We start from the raw sequence: 21,894 nt of genomic DNA, 5'->3' as shown, positions 1-21,894 counted from the left end.
TTATGTAATTTCTAGTGTTTGAATGACATCTTGTTCTCAGTAAACCGTAATGTGGAAATAGATACTTGATTGATTTCATATTCAAGTTAGTATTTCCCCTCTTCAAAGTGTGCCGTGAGGCCGTCTTATCAACAGTCATTTTTGAGACATCAACGCAAAGTTTAATTAAGTCTACTCTCATTTTTTGGCATTAATGATTAACTCTATCGTTAATTTCGAGATGTCCAGTAAATACTATTCAAAGGAAGATAAGGAACACCTGATTCTTTCTTATTTCATTGGAGAAAGCGATGTCCCCTCTCGGCCCCCATACATTTAGCCTACAACTCACGATAGGAGTGCTTTGTAAAAGTCTTTTAACAAGAATGTACATATACTTTCTGATTAATAATAAGATTAAATAATATCGCTGACGTTGAACAAGCAAATACAAGTACAAGATGTTCATAGTATCTATAAACATATTGAACATGAAGTAAACATAGCGATTCGAATGTTATTTAAGTGCCAACACATGAAAAGGACGAACATTAATGTATAAGTAAGAATAATGTAGATACAGATGACGTAGAGCAACTATGCGTTCCAAAGTTTATTACTGACTGACTGGCTGACTGACTGACTAAGGTTGGGGATTTTACGTGCGTTTTCCGACTGCAATCGTATGTCGCACACGGGCCCGCCAGGCCATTCAATGTACATGTATTTGCCAAAAAATATGAAGGAAGGGATTCTATGTATTTGCCCAAAAATATGAAGGAAGGTAGGGGGGTTTAGAGGTTTCTTATATAGGAGTTTGTAAATTTGGAGATTTGGAATGAATGCCAAGGGAGGTGTGGGTGTTGAGTGAGTTGTTTGGTTTGTTTATTAATTTATTTAAAACAAAATTTGTTTACAATTTTGTTTTGTTTTGATTATTTGGGGGTTATATTCGGTTAATAAGATCTGTTTTAATTAGGTATTTGCCTCGGGCTTAAAAGTTGGATGACTTTGTGTTATTTAGTGGGTTTAAGATTTTTTCAGTTTAAGTTCAGTGTGTTATGGAGTGTTCTGTGTGTCTTGTAGTGTGGGCAGTGGATGAGTGCATGTTCTGTGGTTTCTTTTTGAGTGCAGTGTGGGCATGTGCCTCTTGCGTGTATTTTTAGTGTTTGAAGGTGGCTGTTTAGTTTGGTGTGACCTGTTTGTAATTTAGTAATGGCCCTGTCGATTTTTTTGGATGGGTGAAGAATGTTGGCTTTAGTTAGGGTTTTTTAGTACTTTTTTTGAGCTGACAGTTCAAGTTTTTGTATTTTGTTTGCCATTTTTTTTAGATTTTTTGTTTTTAATTTCTGATTGGGAAATTGGTAGATTTAGACTTATTTCTGGGAGTTTTAGTGAAAGTTTAGCTGCTTCGTCGGCATATTCATTACCATAAATTCCTACATGTGCGGGTATCCAAACGAATTCTATCTGTTTGCCTGCTTTAGTTAGTTCGTTAGAGCTATTCAGTATTTGATTAATTAGTTTGGGGCGGTTTTTAGTGCTTTTGGTTTTTAGGGCCTGGAGTCCACTGAGGGATTCTGTGAGGATGAGGATGTTTTGGTGGGTTTTTATTTGTGGGTTTTAAAGGGCTGTGACCATGCCCATGAGTTCGGCCGTAAAGATTGGTTGATTATTGGGGAGTCGGTAAGATTTTGTTTGTTTTAGAGGTTGAGAGATGTGGATGCCAAAGCTGGTGTGCTTTGAGGACGAATCAGAGGATCTGTCTCTGTAAATGTGGAACCAATTTGGCCATTTCTCGTGGATGTATGCTAATGAATTGTTTTTAGCGATGTTTGGATCCGTTTGTTTGTTTAGCGTGGAGGCAAGTGTGGTGTCTATTTTAGGGGTTTGGAGTTTTGGTGTGTAAATGTTGGAAGGTTTGGTGTTTTGTCTTAAATTATTTAGTTTGTCTTCATTTTGGTAGATTGTTATTCTTTGTGATATTGGGGTTAGTAGTGGGTTTTTGCGGGCCAGCGCTTGGTTTCTTGGGCTTATGTCGTTTTTAAGAATTTTTTGGATGAGAGGGTTTGATTGGGCGGCAGCCCAGAAGTTAAGAGATAATTGTTCCATGTGTAATTGTAATGGGATTGCTCCTGTTAGAGCCTGCAGTGAAACGCTAGAAGTGCCTTGTTGGGTGCGGGTGATAATTTTTAGGGCCTGAGTTTAATTTATTATTTAACCCATGCTTGCCGTAAAAGGTGACTATGCTTGTCGTAAAAGGCGACTAACGGGATCGGGTGGTCAGGCTCACTGACTTGGTTGATGCATGTCATCGATCCCAATTGCGTGGATCGATGCTCATGATATTAATCACTGGATTGTCTGGTCCAGACTCGATTATTTACAGACCGCCGTCATATAGCTGGAATATTGCTGAGTGCAGCGTTAAACAACCAACCAACCAACCAAGTCTGAAGTTGATTAAAAGTTATAAACTGAAGTACAAAAGAAAGTACACACCCCACTATTCTGACAGTAAAAGAAGACAGGGCAAACTTTATTGTGATTGTAATGTTTAATGTCATTGTTGAGTCATTTTCAAACATGTTTAGAATGGATTTAAAGATTTGTGGCCACATAAAACTTTTCAGTTGACAATAACGTCCATAGGCGGTCACTCATCAAAAATCACACTTGTAGAAATGATGACAGTCCCAGGTATGAAGGCCATGCGAGTGGTCTCAGTACCTCGTATGACCCCCATTTGAGTTAATGCAAGCCAGGACACGCCTTCTCATGGAAAAGGTCAACCGTCGGATGACGTCATTAGGGATCCGCTGCCACTCTTCTCGCAGAGCCTGTTCCAGCTGTGTTATGGTGGTTGGTGGCTGTGCACGTCGTCGCAACTGTCTACCGAGATGGTCCCACAGGTGTTCAATGGGTGACAAGTCCGGAGAGCGTGACGGCCAAGGCAAAAGCTGAATGTTCTGACGGTTCAGGAAGTCCATAGTGAGTCTAGCGGTGTGTGGTCGGGCGTTATCTTGCTGAAAAAGAAACCCCTGCCTTTGCCCCTGCATGAAGGGGATCACCACCGGCTGTAACACTTGGTCCCTGTACCTCTGGGCTGTCAGGGTCTGGTGGAGAATGACCAAATCCGTCTTCTGTTCGCCGCAAATGCCTCCCCAAACCAAAACGCTGCCTCCGCCAAAAGGATGAACTTGTTGGACACATGCTCCAGCCAGTCGCTCGCCTCTACGTCGGTAGACTCTCACTCTACCGTCAGCATGGTAGAGGTTGAATCGACTTTCATCGGTAAAGAGGACTCGTGACCAGTCACGACGTTGCCAGCGTCTGACTCTTCTTGCCCAGCGAAGACGGCTGATACGGTGTTGAGCGGTCAAGGTCATCCCACGGAATGGTCGATGAGCCCGGATACCGGCAGCTCGTAGTCGTCTCATGACTGTGTTCCTGCTGATGTGGTGACCTAACGCTGTCGACGCTGTTGATGCCATGGTGAGGAACCTGTTGCGCAGGTGTAATGTGCGTATGTACCGGTCTTCTGCAGGGGTCGTCACTCTCGGTCTTCCTCTTCTTGGGCGGTCGGATGTCTGGCCAGTCTGGTTGACACGACGAAGGAGTCTGATAATGGTTTGCCTGGTGCAGCCAAGGGTCCTTGCGATGTGACTGTTCGACGCCCCCACTTGGGACATTCCCACGGCTCTCTTTCGCTCCGCTGCTGTTAAACGTGGCATTTGTCTTGTGTTTTTTTCGTTGAATGAATAATTTTTGATACTATTGTTTATATTTGTAAAGATTTTGGAAACACGAAACTACTTTTAACCATGTAAGGTAAGGAGAATTTACGTTTCAAGGCTTTTATATTTGTAATGTAATGATTTAATTTTCCGGTAGACAACAACACAAAAAGTATAATATAAATAGGATATTCCATGTGTCTCGTGAAATGGGAAACTCGATGAGAGAAACATAATATTTCGCTCGACACATGAAATCTCCTCTAATAATGGGTATAGCGACGCATAAAATAAGTATTTGTGGCGTCATAATGCCTATGATGTAATAATGACAATAGAGGGAGAAGTAAAACGTAGTCCAAGTGACAGTCAACGTTATGCTTTTGACGTCATAAAGCATACTATTGTCACCATTACATCATAGGCATGATGACACCACAGATACTACTGTTATGCGTCCCCTAGGACTACAATGTAAGTTAAAGTTTTCATTACACCTGAAGAGTCGTTAAACAGCGAGTAATCTTGTGTGGATAAAGGAGTTTTGACAAGCATGAAACTATATATATATATATATCGGAAAAAGGTTCCTGTGCATCATTGTCTATCATTGGAAATAGTAACTGACTGTCAGATTGTAAAAACCTGACCTACAAAACAACACAAACGGCCAAGATATAAAATAGGTTTATTGGAAGACATTATAATCAAAAGTATGGCACAATATAATCAAAAGCACAGGACCTGTGAAGATCCGGGATAGAATAGGTCTTTAGCGACCCAATCTTGCCGTACAAGGCGACTATGCTTGTCGTAAGAGGCGACTAACGGGATCGGGTTACACACCGTCATCATATAGCTGGAATATTGCTGAGTGCGGGGATAAACAAGACACAAACAAACAAACAAAACAAAAGCACGGTTGCATGTATATAACTCTCCCCTACAGGAGTTGGTGGTAAACATTGCTTACTTTATATGGCCATGGGGACCCGTGTAGTTCCAGGTTAAAATAGGTCTTCAGCAACCCATGCTTGTCGTAAACGACGACTATGCTTGTCGTAAGAGGCGACTAACGGGATCGGGTGGTCAGGCTCGCTGACTTGGTTGATACATGTCGTCGCATCCCAATTGCGTGGATTGATGCTCATGATGTCAGTCACTGTATTAACTGGTCCAGACTCGATTCTTTACAGAAAGCCATCATATAGCTGGAATATTGCTGAGTGTGACGTTGAACATCAAACAAACAAAACTTTATTTTGGAAGTTTCCTCAAAGAGGGACTATAGAGTTTGTAAACTGTTCTATAAGCTGGAAGTAGCTGAGAACAAAATTAAGGATTAATTAATAGTATGTATATTTCACTATATTTCACTACCCGCCGTGATAATGCTTGAAAAGCGGCTTAAAACCATACTATATTTCACTATGTCATGCAACCTGTACTGACCTAATAACATTTTAGTCAGCAGACCAAGTCTTGTTTAAATAGAATGTTAAAGCTTGCCGGGTGTGCCAACAAGGAGGGGGAAAGCAGATGCACTGTTTACATTTCAAATTAATCAGGTATTCAACGTAAAGCGAGCGGGTCTCAGCAGCAAAGTGGTTAATATGGCAGGAATTCTCCAAAACCCTGTTCTGTGAGCCACTCTTTGATGACGTCACCGTTAGTCTCTAGCCAATCCATATCAGCCTGCGTCTTCTTGATGGCCTCTTGAAATGAAGTCTGATATGCCTCTGCATGTGTAGTGTTGGCAAATGATTGCAGCTGAAATACAATACAGCACATACGATTGACAACAGCAGTTTATATGTCAAACATCAGTTAAATATGGTTTCTCGTCTCATTCTAAAATACTGATCAAAACAACAATTTAAAAGAACTCTACCCACTTGCTTGCCTGAATTATCACTCAGCAATATTCCAGCTGTATGGCGGCGGTCTGTAAATAATCGAGTCTGGATCAGACAATCCAGTGATTGTTATCATGAGCATCGATCCACGCAATTGGGATCGATGACATGCATCAACCAAGTCAGCAAGCCTGACCACCCGATCCCGTTAGTCGCCTCTTACGACAAGCATAGTGACCTTTTACAGCAAGCATGGGTTGCTGAAGACCTATTCTCAACCCGGATCTTCACGAGTCTCTTTATGAACAGTTGGTCTTACTGTGAGTGTGCTGGACACACAGTTTTAACGAATTTTAAGTAGCATCGTTTGCATTTTATTACATTTCTAGGTATATTGAAGTGACGCCCACGCCCAATTTCCAAATAATGACAACGTTAACGAAAACGAGAAAGATCAGACTTGCTTAGCGTTCCGAAGTTTAAATCGTTTCCCCAATTTATACAATTTATAGAAACTTTGAATTTTTGAACTTGCAAGTAAACAGCTTCATTTAGAAATATATGTTTGTTCCATACAGTTGCAATAACCAAATATCTCGAAGTCATAATCTACACAGACAATTTCTTAACTTTGTATCACAATTTACCCATGAAGCTATGCGCAGCGAACGAACTGAATACAAACCTACCTCATTCACAAAGTATTCCTTGTTGTAACCAGATGGTAGATTCGTTATCAGCCAGGATAGGGCGGCTTGGCCGAGTCTTCAATTGAAAGAAATATGTTATCGGTTTTCACATTTTGCTATTATACACATATAAACATTTAGGTAGCGCGTCAGCTTAACGTGGGAGGGAAGGCCGAGAGGATTCAAGCAGGCATCCATCAGAACGGGTATGATGCTGATAAATAGATGGCCATAATAAGGGCGCATCTGGGATTCGAACCCATGATCACAAGTAACTCTGGCACTCGTCATTACCGGCGACTTCGGCACGTCAGATGACTGGGCCACCAGCGTCCCTTTGTCAAACGTCGAAATAATTGAGTGAGTGAGTGAGTTGGGTTTAACGCCACTTTTAACATTATTCCAGTTATATCACGGCCTGTCAGCTTAATATGGGAGGAAAGCCCGAAGTGATGCAGGTCTCGGACGTTTACCACATCGGTGAAACCCACGAGCACTGGTTTGGTGCTGACAAACCTAGAAACATAACCAGGGCAAACTAGGATTCGAACCCACAATCATAGGTTTCTGGCGTGCCCAAGGGACGCAACTTTGCACAGCGAATCGCGGCGCCTTAGTCGACTGGGCCCCCCGTGCCCCCCGCAATAATTGAGACAATTGTCTCATAGGAGGAAATTTAGTAGGAAAGGTTTCTGCCGGGACAAGAGTACGTACGAACTGACTTCGATAATATGCACACCGGAATTTCGTTTAGAACTCCATAGATACAAATACATATTGATGTAAAATCTTATAAATAAGTACGTTCTACAATAACAACCTCGGAGACTGCTTATCTGTCGGGGATAATGTGGACGCATATTCCTAAAATTCCACTCACTTGTCGTGTAGCATCAGGAAGTTGCTCTTGATAAAGCTCCATGCCATTTCTCTACCCGCTTCATTCAGGGCCACGCTCAGTATCACGGTATCCGCATCTAAAGAGCGAAATGTCGTATTGTCCAAAGCCTTGTCCAGCATTCTGAAACGATAAACTGGTTGAGATGAACAACCCTTCTTCTTCATCATCATCATCATCATCATCATCATCATCATCATCATCATGATGTTAAATGTCATTGTGTTCATCATCATCACCATGTTCAGTGTCATTATGTTCATCCCCGTAATCACCATCACCATCACCATCACCATCATCATAATCCTCCTCCTCCTCCTCCTCATCATCATCATCACCATGCCCAATAGTATTACGTTCATCACCATCATCATCGTTTTCCAATACAACAAATCAAGCACTGTTTTCAACATATTTCCATATAAAGCGGTGAGCTATCTTATCCTACAGTAACGTTTGGGTTTCCTGAACTCACAGTGACATACTCACATTGAAATAAAGAAAACAATATCGACTATCACTGGAAGAAAAAGCAATCTTTCCAAGCTTGGAAAGGACGTGAACAGACTCATCTTTGTCGATGTCTGGATACACCAAAACTCTCTGCAAACTTGCCAGAAAGATATTAAATGGCTAGATATATATTGTTTTCACCATGTCTCCAAGAAAATACTCAGCTCTCCTAAACTAGCCAAACCTTTCAGTGTTCGGGAATATCATCTTCCCATGGTTCTTACATAGATATTTTCGTTCGACACCAATTATTCCGAGAAGGAAAACATTTGAAATATTTGGAAAAATAGTTTCTAATTACTATCTATCTAGTAAAATCCCATACATCCCTCAAGTGACACATGTAAAGAATAGTCCTGGCTCCACGTTCGCATTGTGAAACGGATCCCGTAGACATATCACCTCTGTAACAGCCACGGCTGGGTCGTGCAGAACAGAGCGTAGAAACTTATTCCTCCGAAGGCCTGGTCCGACTGCTGGTACTGGCTGTATGCAAAGTTCCATTCTTCCATTCCCCCGTGTTCGACAGCGGTACATGTTACAACGTAGATGAGATTGGGGTCGATCCTACAACAGAGAGTGTGAATAACTGAATACATGCATACTGAACCGCAAAAGAGACGTCACCCCAAGTAACATTGCATGAAAAGTTGTCATTGAAATATCTGAGTAATTTTTGTCAAAGTTTCTAAAATTTAACATTACCTTGTCTAGAAAAATGAAAAAACCCAAAGCAATCAATAAAACCGATCGCCAACACGCATCACGGCAACCGCCATGGTAACCCGATGCACGTGAGTTCCATGCAAATTGAAATGCACATGCGTTCCCCCATTTCTTGCCCTATAAAAATCCAGCCAGATCGGATAACATTCATTCGTTATTGAATTGCTACCACATGCCAGAATTGACAAGAAATCAGCGACACCAAGCACTTGGACGATTACAAGCTGGACAAACCGCCCGGCAAGTAGCCCATGCATTTCAAGTCCACGTTAGGACCATATACAGGCTCAAGCAACGGTACCAGACCACTAGCACAACAGATGACCGACCACGTAGTGGAAGACAAAGGGTCACCACCCGACGTCAGGATCGTCAGATTGTGCGACAGCATCTTCAAGATTGCTTTGTTACTGCTGCGGAAACTGCTCGACGGACCATGGGGACACAGCAGCGACACATTAGTGCGGACACCGTGCGTCAACGATTGACGAGCAGACACCTCCACTGTCACAGACCACACCACGTCATCGCCGGGACCGTCTTCAGTGGGCAACACAGCACCAGCATTGGCGCCACTAGCAGTGGAGAAGAGTCTTCTTCTCAGGCGAGAGCTGTTACTGTATCTCAACAGCAGGTGGCAGGGGGAGAGTCTGGCGACGCCGTGGGGAACGTTATTCTGATGCTTAGGTTGTTGAAAGAGACTCGTGGGATGGTCCGAGCATCACTGTGTTGGGTGGAATTGGTCTTGCACAGAGGGTCGGCCCTGTGCTCTTCCAGAATATCGGTCCAGGGAGAGGCAATGGTGTCACAGCAGCTCGGTATATTGATCAAGTCTTGAGATCACACGCCATACCCCATTTGGCACGTCGCCGCAACCACGAGTTTCAGCATGATGACGCCCGTGCCCACACTGCGAGAGCAATAAGAGACTTCCTCCAGCAGAATGGCATCAGAACCATGCATTGGCCTGCCCTCAGTCCCAATGAGCACATGTGGGACGAGATTCAAAGACGACGGAATGACGTCCGACGAAGGCCGACAACTGCAGCTGAACTGCGTCAGGCGTTCCTCAGAGTGTGGGCTCAAGTGCCTATGGCCTTCATCAATCGCCTCACCCATTCCATGTATCGACGTTGCACGGCAGTCATCAATGCACATGGCGGACACACGAGATACTGACTTGTGATGCCATTTTTTTAGATACTAGTGATGTGTTTCATTTTAAGAACATTTGACACTTTAATTTCAACCTTGATGATCAATTTTGCCAAGTTTCATCTTTTTAATATGTCTCACCATCAAAGCATGTTTACAGTGTTTGGACAGATGATGTTTCTCATGTATCCATGTGACATTTATTTTGCGGTTCAGTATATATGTTGGTTAGCGCCTAACTCAGCAGCATTCGAGCAATATGACGTCAGTCTGTAAATAATCGAGTCTGGACAGTCTAAAGCAGCGACTAAAACTTAGTGGTTTCAACGTAATGGTCCATCACTAAATCCACTAAACTATCATATTCAGTGAGTGATTGAGTATGGTTTTACGCCGCTTTTAGCAATATTCCAGCAATATCACGGCGTGTCAGCTTAATGTGGGAGAAAAGCCCGAAGTGATGCAGGTCTCTGACGTTTACCACTTCGGTGAAACCCACGAAATGGGCTTCACACACTCTACCCATGTCGGGAATCGAACCCGGGTCTTCGGCGTGACGAGCGAACGCTTTAACCACTAGGCTACCCCACCGCCCCTGATATTCAGTGATAGTTACATTGCTCTTTTATCGCCGCCTTGTCTGATTAACGTAGGCGATTGTTTGTTTGTAAGTTATTTAACGCCGCACCTGGCAATAGTCCGACCTGTACATAATTGGATGTGGTCCAGACAATCAAGTCATTGTCATCATGAGCATCGATCTACGCAGCAACCAAGTGAGCAAGCCTGACCACCCGATCCAATTAATTGCCTTTTACAAGCATTGGTTGCTGGATACCCATCCTAAATCGAATCCACGTGAATCGTCTCTTTCGACAAGCATGGGATATTTAGGACCAATTCTACAACGAGGTTACTATGACATAAAGCTCAAGGATTTGGCTCATGTTACATGTTTTCAATAACTTCGGCTCAGCTTTTATTCTTTCTTTTATATTGTGTATTAATTGTTTATTCTTTATATCCCACTTTCTTTCATATTAAGTATTAATTGTTGAGCTTTGCTTTTATTCTTTTTATATATTGTGTATTAATTGTTCAGCTTTTCTAATATTATTCCTTTTATCTTGTGTATTAATTGTTCAGCTCGGCCGTTCAGCTCTGCGTTTATTCTTTCTGTTATGTTATGTATTAATTGTTGAGAATTGCTTTTATTCTTTCTTTATATTATGTATTAATTTTTGGCTCTGTTTGTCTTCTTACTTTTATATTGTGTATTAATTGTCCAGCTCTTCATTTATTCTTTCTTTTCTATTATTGTAAATTGTCCAGCTCTTTTTTATTCTTTCTTTTATATTATGTATTAATTGTTTTGCTCTGTTTGTCTTCTTACTTTTATGTTATGTATTAATTGTCCAGCTCTTCTTTTCGTTCTTTTATATTATTGTTAATTGTTCAGCTCTGCTTTAATTCCTTCTTTTCTTGTATGCATTAATTGTTCAACTTTACTTTTATTCCTTCTTTTCTTGTATGCATTAATTGTTCAACTTTACTTTTATTCCTTCTTTTCTTGTATGCATTAATTGTTCAACTTTACTTTTATTCCTTCTTTTCTTGTATGCATTAATTGTTCAACTTTACTTTTATTCCTTCTTTTCTTTTATGTATTTATTGTTCAGCTCTGCTTTTATTCCTTCTTTTCTAGTATGCATTAATTGTTCAACTTTACTTTTATTCCTTCTTTCCTTTTATGTATTAATTGTTCAGCTCACCTGTTGTTGACGGTGTCCATCATCCACTCCCGGTACAGTCGCAGAGCATCGTCCACGCATAGTTGGAGCCCATATGTACAGGCATAGTTGGAACCACGGAATGTCTGAAATCTGATCACATTCATATGTTGATATACAGTGTAAAACCGTTGTTCTAATATAAAAATACTCTATTGTGAATGGTCAATCTGAGGTTTCAAACCACAACATTAAGTTCTGATTGAAACAGCTGATTTGACCACTGCATCACTCGAGAAGCTTATATTTCTAGAAAAAGTACTTCTCGTTATTTTCTTTGTGTGTCAATTTGCTTGTTGGTTTAACTCCGCACTCAACGGCGGCGGCCTGTAAATAATCGAATCTAAGCCAGACAATGCATGGTTGATGGTCATTCGGGGTTTTCAAACCACAATATCCACCTCTGATAGAACCAACTAATTTGACCGCTGCATCACTAGAAAATAACTCTTGTTTGTTTCTTTGTTTGTTTCTATGTTTCTCTGTTTGTTGCTTTACTCCGCACTCAATCCATATATGACGGCGGCCTGTAAAAAATCGAATCTGAGCCAGACAATCCAGTGACTGACATCATGAGCATCGAACAATACATGGTTGATGGTGTGAACAACGATCCACGCCGTCGGGGTACGATGACACGCAATCAACCTGGTCACCAAGTTTTGTTGTACAATGTACCGCAGTTTTATTGCAAAACAATTCTAGGAATTTCGTAGGGTAGGGTAGGGTAGTATACATTGTATGTGATGTAAATGAGCACGTGTGGCCATTATAACTAATTGTAGACAATCTGACTCAAGGGAAATTGTTGTATTGTCAATTAGGATATAACTGCACCTCAACAGCTAAAGACCAAGAAAGAACACATAATGAGGCCAGACCAATATATATGTCGTAAAATAACAAAATATCAAATACATATTTAATGTTTGGATCTAATACAATACGAGATTGATAACAAATCGTCTGAGGGTGCTGAGAGTTTGGTAAGATGACACCTCTATGTATATAAGATGGAAGAGCAATACCCATTCATAACGAGGTTTCGACTGATTGACATGTTGTTTCAAGCCGTACTCAGCAATATTCCAGCATTAGAACCAGGACAAAGCAAACCGGTGATTGATGTTAAGAGCAACATCCCCGGCAGTCGGGGTACGATGGCACGCAATCAAGCAAGTCACCGAGACTGGCGACCCCATTTGTCCGCCTCTGATTACCAGATTTTGGAAGACGCTGTATCTGAACCCAATAAATACACGTGTGAGTCCACTTTGTTTAGTATGACGCGATTAACCGACCTTTCGCTCTCCTTGCAGACAGACCGCCTCCGTGGTCTAGAGGTAGAGCGTTCGCCCGGAGAGCGGAAGGTCCGGAGTTCGATCCCCGGCCGCTTCATACCAAAAGACGTTCAAAGATGGTACTTTTTGTTACCCTGTCTGACGCTCGGCATTAAGGGGCTAAAGCAAGGACTGGTCGGCTCGGAGTCAGTATACTGTGTCTGAGTGGGGTATTCATGTTAAACTGCGGCATGGTATCTCAGTGTGCTAGCACTATAAATCGGCAACAGTCCGGACTAGTACAAGCAGCCACACACACACGTGCATGCACGTCGCTATATAAGTGCATATTCTTAGACGCGACGTTAAACCCAATTTCACTTCACTTCACTCCTCCTGGCAGACGCTCTATCCATTTAACCACGAAGGCGGTCCTTATACTTACATATCTATTGGAAGAGTGTCATCTTGTATGTTCATTCTGTAGTGATTGTAGGTCTTATTTGCACTGACTCTCATGAATTCCTAAAATAAATATTTATATTTGATTAAATATCAGTGAACGATGAGTCAAACATACCTGTATGTATTACGATAGTTAATTTTAGATAGGAAAAATCATCTTTCTACGTCTATCTGTTCAGTGGTCGATTGTTACATGCTGATGCCATGATACCATCCTCGATAAACCAGTGCATTATATTCCATACTATTATGATAAATGCCCTGAACCCATCCGCCAACATAGCTTCGTTTATGGAGTGAAGTCACCATCGTTATGTTTTCTAGCAAACATGTCGCACAGAATGTCTCTCGCTCATATGTACAGTTCTATTGTACGGCGAGTTTTAGTGTTGCGTATTTCGAATCGGACCCAAAATGAAGCTATGTTGGCTATAGTGGGTGTGTATCATTATAGAATGGAGGTATCATACCCTGAATAAACGAGGATGGTATATTATTTAAAAGTTGTAATTATTTCCTATTTAATCCGTCGAACCAAAATTACTCAAGTATGGAATATAATTATACTTTCATTTTGCTAACTTACAGTTAGAAGTCTAACAGGGGTAGGGGAAACAGCTTGGCTTCTCATGAAATATCTTTAAAACATTTTTCTACAATTTTCATTTCGACTGTAAGTTTTCAAAACACATGGCTCGTATTAAGGTCTTTAGTAGTCCTGATGAGAGATCTTTAAACAACACTAACCCTGTAGGCACTGTGGAACTGACTTTGAACCAAAGCACTGCGACGGTAGCCATGTCGTGCGAACGCTCGCCAAGAGACATAGTCCACATCGTTCTTGAGGAAATTCAAAGTGCGAAGCGCTATTCCCATCGTCACAAGGCCGGTTCTGAAAGAATCAATTCCCACTTGGATCTGATATTAAGCTACATATGATTCAGTTCGTGAAGTTAACAGTGGCTGTCCAGGACATTGTGGTTCGCTTGAAGCTGACACACTGTGATAGAGCGGTATCTATGTTGGGACTGAAGCTTCCCTCCAGCATTAAGCTGACACGCCGCGATAGAGCGGTATCTATGTTGGCACTGAAGCTTCCCTCCAGCATGAAGCTGACACGCTGTGATAGAGCGGTATCTATGTTGGCACTGAAGCTTCCTTCCAGCATTAAGCTGACACGCCGCGATAGGGCGGTATCTATGCTGGCAATGAAGCTTCCTTCCAGCATTAAGCTGACACGCCGCGATAGAGCGGTATCTATGTTGGGACTGAAGCTTCCCTCCAGCATGAAGCTGACACGCCGAGATAGAGCGGTATCTATGTTAGGACTGAAGCTCCCCTCCAGCATGAAGCTGACATACAGTTATAGAGCGGTATCTATGTTAGAAGACTGAAGCTCCCCTCCAGCATGAAGCTGAGATGCTGTGATAGAGCGGTATCTATGCTGGCACTGAAGCTTCCCTCCAGCATTAAGCTGACACGCCGAGATAGAGCGGTATCTATGTTGGCACTGAAGCTCCCCTCCAGCATTAAGCTGACACGCCGCGATAGAGCGGTATCTATGTTGGGACTGAAGCTCCCCTCCAGCATTAAGCTGACACGCCGAGATAGAGCGGTATCTATGTTGGGACTGAAGCTCCCCTCCAGCATTAAGCTGACACGCCGCGATAGAGCGGTATCTATGTTGGGACTGAAGCTTCCCTCCAGCATGAAGCTGACACGCCGCGATAGAGCGGTATCTATGTTGGGACTGAAGCTTCCCTCCAGCATGAAGCTGACATGCAATGATAGAGCGGTATCTATGTTGGGACTGAAGCTCCCCTCCAGCATGAAGCTGACACGCCGCGATAGAGCGGTATCTATGTTGGGACTGAAGCTTCCCTCCAGCATGAAGCTGACATGCAATGATAGAGCGGTATCTATGTTGGGACTGAAGCTCCCCTCCAGCATGAAGCTGACACGCCGCGATAGAGCGGTATCTATGTTGGGACTGAAGCTCCCCTCCAGCATTAAGCTGACACGCCGCGATAGAGCGGTATCTATGTTGGGACTGAAGCTTTCCTCCAGCATTAAGCTGACACGCCGCGATAGAGCGGTATCTATGTTGGGACTGAAGCTTCCCTCCAGCATGAAGCTGACACGCCGCGATAGAGCGGTATCTATGTTGGGACTGAAGCTTCCCTCCAGCATGAAGCTGACACGCCGCGATAGAGCGGTATCTATGTTGGGACTGAAGCTCCCCTCCAGCATGAAGCTGACACGCCGCGATAGAGCGGTATCTATGTTGGGACTGAAGCTTCCCTCCAGCATGAAGCTGACACGCCGCGATAGAGCGGTATCTATGTTGGGACTGAAGCTTTCCTCCAGCATTAAACTGAAATACAGTTATAGAGCGGTATCTATGTTGGGACTGATGCTTCCCTCCAGCATGAAGCTGACATGCAATGATAGAGCGGTATCTATGTTGGGACTGAAGCTCCCCTCCAGCATGAAGCTGACACGCCGAGATAGAGCGGTATCTATGTTGGGACTGAAGCTCCCCTCCAGCATGAAGCTGACACGCCGAGATAGAGCGGTATCTATGTTGGGACTGAAGCTTTCCTCCAGCATTAAGCTGACACGCCGAGATAGAGCGGTATCTATGTTGGGACTAAAGCTTTCCTCCAGCATTAAGCTGACACGCCGCGATAGAGCAGTATCTATGTTGGGACTGAAGCTTCCCTCCAGCATTAGGCTGACACGCCGCGATAGAGCGGTATCTATGTTGGGACTGAAGCTTCCCTCCAGCATTAGGCTGACACGCCGCGATAGAGCGGTATCTATGTTGGGACTGAAGCTTCCCTCCAGCATGAAGCTGACACGCCGCGATAGAGCGGTATCTATGTTGGGACTGAAGCTTCCCTCCAGCATGAAGCTGACACGCCGCGATAGAGCGGTATCTATGTTGGGACTGAAGCTCCCCTCCAGCATGAAGCTGACATGCAATGATAGAGCGGTATCTATGTTGGGACTGAAGCTTCCCTCCAGCATTAGGCTGACACGCCGCGATAGAGCGGTATCTATGTTGGGACTGAAGCTTCCCTCCAGCATTAGGCTGACACGCCGCGATAGAGCGGTATCTATGTTGGGACTGAAGCTTCCCTCCAGCATGAAGCTGACACGCCGCGATAGAGCGGTATCTATGTTGGGACTGAAGCTCCCCTCCAGCATGAAGCTGACATGCAATGATAGAGCGGTATCTATGTTGGGACTGAAGCTTCCCTCCAGCATTAGGCTGACACGCCGCGATAGAGGGGTATCTATGTTGGGACTGAAGCTTCCCTCCAGCATGAAGCTGACACGCCGCGATAGAGCGGTATCTATGTTGGGACTGAAGCTTCCCTCCAGCATGAAGCTGACACGCCGCGATAGAGCGGTATCTATGTTGGGACTGAAGCTTCCCTCCAGCATGAAGCTGACATGCAATGATAGAGCGGTATCTATGTTGGGACTGAAGCTCCCCTCCAGCATGAAGCTGACATGCAATGATAGAGCGGTATCTATGTTGGGACTGAAGCTCCCCTCCAGCATGAAGCTGACATGCAATGATAGAGCGGTATCTATGTTGGGACTGAAGCTCCCCTCCAGCATGAAGCTGACATGCAATGATAGAGCGGTATCTATGTTGGGACTGAAGCTCCCCTCCAGCATGAAGCTGACATGCAATGATAGAGCGGTATCTATGTTGGGACTGAAGCTCCCCTCCAGCATGAAGCTGACATGCAATGATAGAGCGGTATCTATGTTAGAAGACTGAAGCTCCCCTCCAGCATGAAGCTAAGACGCTGTGATATAGCGGTATCTATGTTTGCACTGAAGCTTCCCTCCAGCATTTAGCTGACACGCTGTGATAGAACTTCCGCAACAGCCTCTACTCAATACCACCAATACTCCAGAAAAAAAGTGACCATCACGCACCCAGGTAAGTAGTGACCATCACGCCCCCAGGTAAGTAGTGACCATTACGCTCCTAGGTAAGTAGTGACCATTACGCCCCTAGATAAGTAGTGACCATCACACCCCTTGGTAATTAGTGACCATCACGCCCACAGGTAAGGAGTGACCATCCCATCCCCAGGTAAGCAGTGACCATTCCATCCCCAAAAATGACCACCCCCCTCCTTCCTTCAAACAAGACTGACAATAGGAATACTACTTACTGTTGCAGTTCCCATGCGTCGTTAATGAGTTGTGCTCTGGTCAATGGTGGAAACACCTGAAAATACACGAGTGCAGTTACCCCATCTTCGACTGTCAAGGGTATTATATCTCCATCTTGCAGGAATGTACAGGACCCATCAAACCATAATAATCTATGGCTACGTTTTGGCGCACCGTTTGTCGAGTATCAGGCCACCAACATTTTCCAATAACATATATCCAGTTTATATACCGGATTTTTTTTTTGTGTGTGCAGTCAGGTTCAATGAACAACATACTACATGAGGGGCGGTCGGGTAGCCTAGTGGTTAAAGCGTTCGCTCGTCACGCCGAAGACCCGGGTTCGATTCCCGACATGGGTACAATGTGTGAAGCCCATTTCAGGTGACCCCCGCCGTGATATTGCTGGAATATTGCTAAAAGCGGCGTAAAACCATACTCACTCACTCACTACTCACATACTACATGTGCGTTTCTTTTTTTGAAGAGTTTATGACTCATGATAATACCATGTCTAATATAACGGCAACAAAAATACGTGTAAGATGCAGCGTCATGTCAGCTTGATGGGGAAGAAAATCGGAATTAATGCTTGTCTTTGATGGTTTCCACTTTTGTGAAACCCACGAACACTATATTTGATTTGAGTGAGTGAGTAAGTGAGTGAGTTTGGTTTTACGCCGCTTTTAGCAATATTCCAGCAATATCACGCGGAGGACACCAGAAATGGGCTTCACACGTTGTACCCATGTCGGGATTCGAACCCGAGTTTTCGGCATGACGAGCGAACGCTTTAACCACTAGGCTACCCGACCGCCCTGTTTGATCTGACAAATGAAAGATCACAATCAAGATGAACCTGGTTGTGGAACATTATCTCGTTGATGTCACGGCATGTCAACTAAATGCCTGAAATGACGCAGGTCTCAGATGTTTACCACGTACGAACAAGGGTATGTTGCCGTGAAATGGAGAAACGTATTCATGGTATTCGAAAGAAAACCCAGCTAGATCACAACGAATCGGGACAAGAGTTAGTGATTGAGTATGGTTTTACGCCGCTTTTAGCAATATTCAAGCAATATCACGGCGGGGGACACCAGAAATGGACTTCATACATTGTACCCATGTCGGGAATCGAACCCGGATCTTCGGCGTGACAGTACAAGACAGCGACCTGAAACTTTCTTCCAGCACTGAAGCATTCATGTACCAGTCAAACATTCTTCCAGCCCTGAAACACTTTTTCTGCGATGAAACATTCTTCCAGCCCCGAAACATTCCTATAGCCCCTAAACATTCTTTACACCCTGAAACATTCTTCTAGCCCTAGAACTTTCTTTCCGCCATGAAACATTCTCTTAGCGCCGAAACATTCTTCCTGCCCCGAATCATCCTTCCCTCCCTGAAACATTCTTCCATCTCTGAAACATTCTTCTAGCCCCGAAACATTCTTCTAGCCCTGAAACATTCTTCTAGCCCCGAAACATTCTTCCATCCTTGAAACTTTCTTGACGCCTTGAAACATTCTTCATACCCTGAAACATTCTTCCTTCTCTGAAACATTCTTCTAGCCCCGAAACATTCTTCCTTCCCCGAATCATTCTTCCAGCCCTGAAACGTTCTTGCCGCCTGGAAACATTCTTCCAGCCCTGAAACACTCTTCATACCCTGAAACACTTTTCTAGCCCTGAAACATTCTTCCATCCCCGAATCATCCTTCTAGCCCTGAAACATTCTTCTAGCCCCGAAACATTCTTCCACCCTTGAAACTTTCTTGACGCCTTGAAACATTCTTCATACCCTGAAACATTCTTCCATCTCTGAAACATTCTTCTAGCCCCGAAACATTCTTCTAGCCCTGAAACATTCTTCTAGCCCCGAAACATTCTTCTAGCCCTGAAACATTCTTCTAGCCCCGAAACATTCTTCCTTCCCCGAATCATTCTTCCAGCCCTGAAACGTTCTTGCCGCCTGGAAACATTCTTCCAGCCCTGAAACACTCTTCATACCCTGAAACACTTTTCTAGCCCTCAAACATTCTTCCAGCCCTGAATCATTCTTCCAGCCCTGAAACTTTCTTGCCACCTGGAAACATTCTTCATACCCTGGAACACTCTTCTAGCCCTGAAACTCTCTTCCCGCCCCGAGTCATTCTTCCCGCCCTGAAACATTGTAAACTGCGTCACCTACTGTGTGGTCCAGCTCCAGCTGTTTAACGAGCGCCATCCAGTTTCTCTCTTCATAGTTGACCCTGTAGTAACCGTACTGTTGGACATTCACGACCACCCATGCGTCATTCTGTGAAGGGTCGGGGACAACAGGATCAATGATGTTTTCTGTTGAGAAAATACAATTACATAGCTATTTTCTATATTGAAATGATGACTGTTCCGGATTAGCTGAAATACACACAGCCCCACCCAACCTGTAGTGGCAGTGTTGGGGTGACTGTATCTACACATGTTCCTATGCGGGTTGCGTATAACCCCTACACTAATATCACGTCGTGCCAGCTTGATGGGGGGATGAAAGTCGAAATTATACTTGTCTTTGATGGTTTCCACTTTTGTGAAACCCACGAACACTATGTTTGATCTGACAAATGAAAGATCACAATTAAGCTGAACCTGGAAGACGAACAGTATTTCCACCCACGAGCGGACATAGTTCTAAGGCGCCGCGATTCGCTGTGCAGAGTTGCGTCCCTTGGGCACGCCAGAAACCTATGATTGTGGGTTCGAATCTAGGTTCGCCCCGATTATGTTTCTAAGCGAACCCGTTAAACCCAACTCACTCACTCATTCCACCCATGAACACGGGTATGTTGCCGACAAATGATGAATCTTAATCATGGCGAGTCTGGTATTCGAACCAACGACCGACGTTTCTGCTCAGCTATAGCATTCAAACCATGTCGGTCCCCTGCATTTTGAACGACGCTCTTATGCATCCCCGGGACGGTCGGGTAGCTTAGTGGTTAAAGCGTTCGATCGTCACGCCGAAGACCCGGGTTTGATTCCCGACATTGGTACAATGTGTGAAGCTCATTTCTGGTGTCCCCCGCCGTGATATTGCTGGAATATTGCTAAAAGCGGCGTAAAACCATATTCACTCACTCTTATGCATCCCCGCTGCCGTTCCCTGTTCCCCGCATCGCCGCATTGAACTATACAATTATATTGTATGTCTTCCGCCATCCCAGTGTTTCGAGAAAACATATCCGTTAACGAACGTAAACTACATAATCCTGACATGGCTAAGGGGCGCAACTCATTACAAGGCCATTACTTGTGTAGTCCGCGACATCACATATATTCAATATAGATATTACTTACTCTCTGCTTCTGTCTTTGCCAACCATGCAATGTCGTTGTAGCTGTACTTCTTGTTTAAATTGCTGCTGTTCTTGCTCGAGGCGATTGTGATAGGGATTGTCCATTTGTAACTGCAAAAAGAAAGCATTCCCGTCAGGAAAAGATGACTAGCTTCACTTGATGGATGCCACGTTCGTGGGGGCGTGCAGGCGGGAGGGTGGGCGTGCAGGCGGGTGGGTGGGCGTGCAGGCGGGAGGGTGGGCGTGCGTGGTTTTGCTTGTTGTTTAACGCCGCACTCAAGAATATTCCTGCCGGCCATACGACGCCGGCCTGTATCTAACATGGAGTCTAGACCAGACAATCCAGTGATTTATACTATTAACAAGGAATCACGCCGTCGGCGTACAGTAAACTACGGTTATAACGACTCAAAGTGACAACTAGTTTTAGTTCGTTATAACCGTAGTTCGTTATAAGCATATATACAACAAATGGCTTGGACTAAAAAATAAGTTCGTTATATCAGTCAGTTCGTTATAAGCGTGTTCGTTATAAATGTAGTTAACTGTAATTTGACTAACCGTCAACGAAGTCACCGCGCTGACCACCAGATCCATTTAGTCGCCACTCAGATCAGCGACATTAGAGGTACAGATCAAGTATTTATTTATTTATTTATCACATGACAACACCATTACAATGCCATAAACATCCATTTCGAACACTCGGATCAGGTACAGAACACAACTAAAAACATGTATGGAATATTCTTTCCTGCTGTCGTAAAAGGTGACTATGCTTGTCGTAAAAGGCGACTAACGGGATCGGGTGGTCAGGCTCGCTGACTTGGTTGATGCATGTCATCGTGTCCCAGTTGGGTGGATCGATGATCATGTCAGTCACTGGATTGTCTGGTCCAAACTCAATTATTTACCGCCGTCATTTTAGCTGGAATATTGCAGAGTGCGGCGTTAAACAACAAACAAACAAACAAATCTTTCTGCTTTGAACTTTATCATAGATCTTTTACTTAATTTCGTTATGTTCCTCATCTTCGGCTATTACAAAGTAACTTCATTTTATACATTTAAGGTTTAATATAATAATTATGTATGAGTTGTTTCCTCTCTTTTTGCAAAATGGAGGACAAAAAGTGAAATTCATCACCTGTGTCTTTCAAATGACAGAGGACATTTTCTTTCAGATAATGGTATTTTTCTCCTTCTAGTTTCAACTGGTAAATTGTGATTGGATATTCTGAATTTAAGTAAATGTCTCCAAACGTTTCC

The 21,894-nt window shown here is 43.7% G+C and overlaps 1 protein-coding gene across 2 annotated transcripts in view; it reads right to left on the bottom strand.

The window, feature by feature from the left end:
- The window catches only part of LOC124140760 (aminopeptidase N-like), a 79,299-nt gene that overhangs the window by 38,171 nt on the left and 19,234 nt on the right, over positions 1 to 21,894 (bottom strand). The window contains exons 13-22 of one of the 2 annotated variants that reach the window (XM_046508492.2): positions 20,627 to 20,736; positions 19,482 to 19,627; positions 17,288 to 17,343; positions 13,836 to 13,980; positions 13,069 to 13,148; positions 11,326 to 11,436; positions 8,075 to 8,239; positions 7,142 to 7,282; positions 6,262 to 6,337; positions 4,388 to 5,486 (exon numbers count right to left, since the gene is read on the bottom strand). The exons of the other annotated variant lie outside the window; for it this stretch is intronic. Coding sequence (XP_046364448.2) covers positions 5,325 to 5,486; positions 6,262 to 6,337; positions 7,142 to 7,282; positions 8,075 to 8,239; positions 11,326 to 11,436; positions 13,069 to 13,148; positions 13,836 to 13,980; positions 17,288 to 17,343; positions 19,482 to 19,627; positions 20,627 to 20,736 — 1,192 coding nt within the window. The 3' untranslated portion in view covers positions 4,388 to 5,324. Of the gene's footprint in view, positions 1 to 4,387; positions 5,487 to 6,261; positions 6,338 to 7,141; positions 7,283 to 8,074; positions 8,240 to 11,325; positions 11,437 to 13,068; positions 13,149 to 13,835; positions 13,981 to 17,287; positions 17,344 to 19,481; positions 19,628 to 20,626; positions 20,737 to 21,894 lie in introns of those variants that run through there. 2 annotated transcript variants of the gene reach the window in all.

The sequence above is a fragment of the Haliotis rufescens genome, unplaced genomic scaffold (genome assembly GCF_023055435.1).
Source record: "Haliotis rufescens isolate VD_foot unplaced genomic scaffold, xgHalRufe1.0.p SCAF_60, whole genome shotgun sequence".
NCBI lineage: Eukaryota > Metazoa > Mollusca > Gastropoda > Lepetellida > Haliotidae > Haliotis > Haliotis rufescens.
Note: the sequence above shows the minus strand (reverse complement) of the source record. Positions and strands in the feature narration are given on the sequence as shown.